Below are 5,108 nucleotides of genomic sequence, written 5' to 3'. Positions count from 1 at the left end.
ACTTCTCATTTGAGTTTTCTGTAGCTGGTCCTGGGCCATCTTATATTCCTCTAGTCCCTGCATAGCAGCACAAATGATATCTTTCGGGTGATCAAATTTTTTCTCAAATATTAGAGTGTTTCTTCTCATCCACAACTTCCTCATGATACATGCTACCAATTCCACTTCCTCTATCTTCAATTTTGCATTAATCTTTCCCCACAGATCTACAAATTCAGGCTCTGAAACGCCCCATTTATGCACTGGGCTATTACCTTCAGACCACACATCTGATGCAGCTGGGCAGCTCCACACCGCATGCATTATTGTCTCAGTTTCCCTCTCACAGATTGGGCATATATCAGATCTTGTGATTTGTTTCTTGTATAGATTTTGTTTTGTAGGTAACAAGTTATGAGCTGCCCTCCATAAGAAGTGCTTCACCACATTTGGGATATTCAAACCCCACATCATTTTCCATACATTCCCGGCCCAGCTTCCCTTTGATGTTTCCCCTTTTCTCTTACTCATATCTTCATGTTCAATGTGATAGGCACTCTTGACAGAAAACTTTCCATCTTTGGATCCCCCCCACACCACTCTATCTATAGAACCCCATTTACTCAATGGGATGCCACAAATGATTTCAGCTTCCTCCCTATTAAAAGTGTCGAATATGAGGTCCTTTTTCCACACTCCTTCTTCAACATCAATAAGCTGCTGCACTTTAGCATCAGCAGGCAGATTTTTAATCATTGATTGAACCCTGTGGGAAGGTTGAGTTGGTAGCCATTTATCCTCCCAAATTCTTATGTTGCTGCCATTTCCCACTCTCCACAAGAGCCCCTTTTTCAGTAGTCCCATTGAAGACCACAAGCTTCTCCATATGAAGGATGTTCCATGCCCAAGCTTTGCATCAACCATACTAACCTTCTTGAAATACTTCTCTTTCATGACCTTTGTCACCAAGGACTCCGGTTGTTTTAGCAATCTCCAGCATTGCTTTGCAAGCATTGCCTTATTAAAACACTCAAATTCTCGGAATCCCAGACCTCCATTGCATTTAGAAGCTCCCATGTTAGACCAACTCCTCCATTGAATCTTTTTTTCATTTTGTTTATGGCCCCACCAAAATCTTGACAAGAGGGAAGCTAGCTCCTTGCAAAGTTTTTGTGGAAGTCTGAAAACACTCATAGGAAATGTCGGGATAGCTTGCACTACAGCTTTTAATAAAACCTCTTTTCCAGCTTGTGAAAGAAATGAGTTCTTCCAGCTGCTCAATTTTGTCCACACTCTTTCCTTCACACTCCTAAAGGTATTATATCTTGATCTGCCCACCATGGCTGGTAGCCCAAGATATCTTTCATAACTGCCACAAATGGACACCCCAGCTACCCTCTTAATATTTGCTTTAGAAATACCAGCAGTGTTTGAGCTAAAGAACATTGAAGTTTTTTGCATGTTAAGACTCTGACCCGAAGCTTGCTCATACTTTTTCAATAATTTTTTTATTCTCAGCCATTCCTCTACCTTTGCTCTTCCAAAGATTACACAGTCGTCAGCAAACAGTAGGTGACTGATTCTAGTTCCCCCTCTTGACACATTCACTCCTCTTATTTCTCCTCTAGCATCCGCTGCATTAATCATTGAACTCAATCCTTCAGCACAAAGGATAAACAAATAAGGGGAAATGGGATCTCCTTGTCTTATCCCCCTCGTAGGCATTAGCTTCTTCCCAGGCTCCCCATTGATCAAGATTGAGTAAGACACTGAAGTAGTGCATCTCATAATCAGAGATATCCATTTGTCCCCAAATCCCATTTTTCTCATGATTCCCTCCAAATATCTCCACTCTATCCTATCATAAGCTTTGGAGATGTCTAATTTGAGAGCCATACTGCCAACTCTACCTTTTTGTCTAGTTTTCATTGTATGCAAGGTCTCATATGCTATCATTACATTATCCGTTATTAGTCTTCCCGGGATGAAAGCACTTTGATTGCTGGAAATGATGGCAGGCAGTATCTTCTTCAATCTATTTGCAAGAATCTTTGATGCAAGCTTGTATAACACATTACAAAGGCTTATAGGACGATAATCACTTGGTGCAGATGGGTTATTGACTTTTGGGATCAACGCTAAAAAAGTATTATTCACATCTTCATTCAAATCTTGCTCCCCATTAAGGAAATCCAGCACTGCTCTACTTACCTCCTCTCCCACTATGCTCCAATATGCTTGATAAAAGCAAGCACCATATCCGTCAGGACCAGGGGATTTCAGAGATCCCATATGTTTTAGTGCTTCCTCGACCTCAATCTTAGTAAACTCCTTCTGTAGCTCTGTATTCATCACCTCAGTCACTCTTGGTTCTATCTCCTTCAGACATTCCTCAATTGCCTCTGTAGATGGCTGTGTGGTGCAGAATATGGCCTTGAAATATTCATAAAAAACCTCTTCGATTCCTTCTTTATCTGTCACCATCCTCCCTGCAACATTTTTAACCTCCATTATCTGATTCTTTTTTCTTCTTTGAGTAGCACAAGAGTGGAAATATTTTGTGTTTTTGTCACCCAGCTGATACCATGCTTTCTTGGCTCTCTGCCGCCATTTGAGATCTTCCTGCCCCAGCAAAGCCCCCATCTCTTCTTGAAGTTTTCTTATTAGTTCAGCATTATGAGGCCCTTCACTTTCTTGTTCCCTTTTCAGCCATTCAGTTTTTTGCTTCAACAAATTTACCACCTCTTTATCTTTTGAATTACCCCACCTAATTAAAACTCCTTTGCATCCAATCAGCTTTCTTTGGATATTCCTAATCGGGTTTGGATCTGCATCAGCCCTCCTCCATGCCCTATCTACCACCCCAACACCCTCCTCATCCCTTATCCATTTTGCTTCAAATCTAAACACCCTTCTTCTCTTTCTATTCACTAAGAATTGCTGTCTCAAGTCAAGCATTAAGGCCATATGATCTGATTGGACTACATTCAGAGTCTCCACCACTCTATCACAAAAAAGTTCAGACCATTTTTGATTAGCTACAGCCCTATCGAGTCTCTCCTTAGTAAAAGTGCTGTCCATGTGCTTGTTGCTCCACGTGTATTTGTTTCCCTTCCACCCTAAATCAAATAGTCTATTATCATCCAAAGCTTTCCTAAAATCAGCCATCTGAGTCTCTGCCCTGGGTCTGCCCCCCATTTTTTCAGATTGACACAAAATCTCATTGAAATCTCCTATTACACACCAAGGTATTTCACAATCAGAATTTAATAAGGATAATAGATCCCAAGTGTTTTTTCTTTTGCTCACCATTGGATGCCCATAGAAGCCTGAGAGCAGCCACGACATTTTCTTCTCTTCACTCCTCACCATTGCATTAATATGATGTTGAGAATAGCTAAGAATTTCCACCTCTTTTTCCTTGCACCACAGCAATGCCAGCCCCCCTTTTCTCCCCATCGAGTCCACAACTAAACATCCCTCCCATCCCAGTCTCCTTTTAACTCCCTCAACCTTACTAGCTACTAGTTTTGTCTCCATCAAGAAGACTATATTGGGTGTCTTATCCTTCACCAGTAGGAGAAGGTTCTGAACTGTTCGGGGGTTCCCAAGCCCCCGACAGTTCCAACTAAGTATTTTCATTGTTGTTGGTGGAGCTGACTAGCAGCCTCCACCAACATCACATCATGTTTTGAACCTCCCTCCTCCATACATGCTTTCCCTTTTTTTGATGCTCCCTTACTGTTGTCTCCAGGTTTCTCGCTTCTCAGCTTGCGTTTTCCCCCCAAACAAGAACCTCGTGTATCCTTTGTAACTGCCCCTCTAGCCCTTCTTTTCCACCTTCTTCTCTCCTCTCCCCCAAAGTTTTCAGACATCTCCTTATCATGTTCTAGTTGCTGTAATCTAGTCACTACCCCACACTCCTCCACCGTCTTCCCACTTCTGCCTACCCCTTCAGTCCTCTCCCCTGTCCCAGAGTTTTTATCAAACACTTGTTGTGCACCCTTTCCCTTCACTGCCTGCGACTCATTCCCCCCGTCTCCCAATTCCTTTTCTCCCAAAGACCCAACAGTATGATTAAACTCACCCTCACTCTCACTCATATTCCCGCTGATCTTATTGCTCGAAGACTCTGAAGATTTTCCCCTTCCCGAATAGCTAGCTCTAAGCCATACCCCATATTGAAGTTTATCATTAATACCTTCCGTCTCGAGACAGCCCTCACCCCCATGGAAGATCTTGCCGCATTTAAAGCACACTTTAGGGAGCTTCTCATAGCTCAATGGAATCCACAATTTGTTGCCCATTACATTAGCTATTCGACCCCTTGTAATTTTCTTTCTCAGGTCTATTTCTATCTTAACCCTTAGAAAGCTTCCCCATCCTATTCCATCCTCCCTTATATCCACACCTTTTACACTTCCAACCGTAGCTCCAATCTGCATTCCCACTTCTCTTGACATGCATGCTAAAGGTAGATTGTTTAGGTGTACCCAGAATTCCTCGAAATCAAAGTTCATTTTCTGCGGGGGGGTTAAGCCATCAAACAACTTCAAAACAAACAGTTGATTATCGAACAGCCACGGCTTCCCCTCCAGGACTCTCTCTCTATCCTTCTGGTTCTCAAACGATATAACAAACATGTTGGGCACAATATTATAGAACACAAAGGAGCCATTCAGTTTCCAGATTTTTTTCATAGTAGATCTGATCACCTCTTTGTTCACTTTTCGGTCAGATAGCAACTTCCCCACCAAGCTATTATTACCCTTCTCCGTCCCCTTGATCATGAAATCTTCACTCACCTCAATCACTTCATTTTCCTCTTCCGTAAGCTTAAGTTTACCACATCCTCTCTCCAGATCCTCCATTACCTCCTTACCCTAACTTCACTGGAATACAGTTAGAGCAGAGTCTTCCTCCCTCACTCGAAGAGTAAGCCGAGACTTTTTCCTTCACCTGTTCTTTCTCCACAGAGAGAGCTCAGAGAAGACTTTTTAATTTACAATATAATATGAAACTTTTGTATGATCTGTTTTCTAACTTATATGAAACTTCATTCTTAATTATGCGCATCAAAATTTACTCTTTCTTTTTCTTTGGCAATAAGTACAAGATTTACCTTTTTT

At 41.9% G+C, this 5,108-nt stretch overlaps 1 protein-coding gene across 1 annotated transcript; it reads right to left on the bottom strand.

Annotated features, from left to right (window-relative positions):
* Window positions 1-3,617: 3,617 nt before the first annotated feature.
* Window positions 3,618-4,850, bottom strand: LOC118349400. Its single transcript, XM_035693802.1, has one exon. The coding sequence runs from the start codon at window positions 4,848-4,850 to the stop codon at window positions 3,618-3,620; it is 1,233 nt and encodes a 410-aa protein (XP_035549695.1).
* Between the last annotated feature and the right edge of the window lie 258 nt (window positions 4,851-5,108).

Source organism: Juglans regia, chromosome 9, assembly GCF_001411555.2.
Source record: "Juglans regia cultivar Chandler chromosome 9, Walnut 2.0, whole genome shotgun sequence".
In the NCBI taxonomy this organism is placed as follows: Eukaryota; Viridiplantae; Streptophyta; class Magnoliopsida; order Fagales; family Juglandaceae; genus Juglans; species Juglans regia.
This window is presented reverse-complemented; position numbering and strand designations above follow the sequence as displayed.

What these genes read in the sequence shown, in the direction of transcription:
- LOC118349400 (XM_035693802.1), bottom strand. Translation starts at nt 4,850, where the DNA reads ATGGAGGATCTGGAGAGAGGATGTGGTAAACTTAAGCTTACGGAAGAG.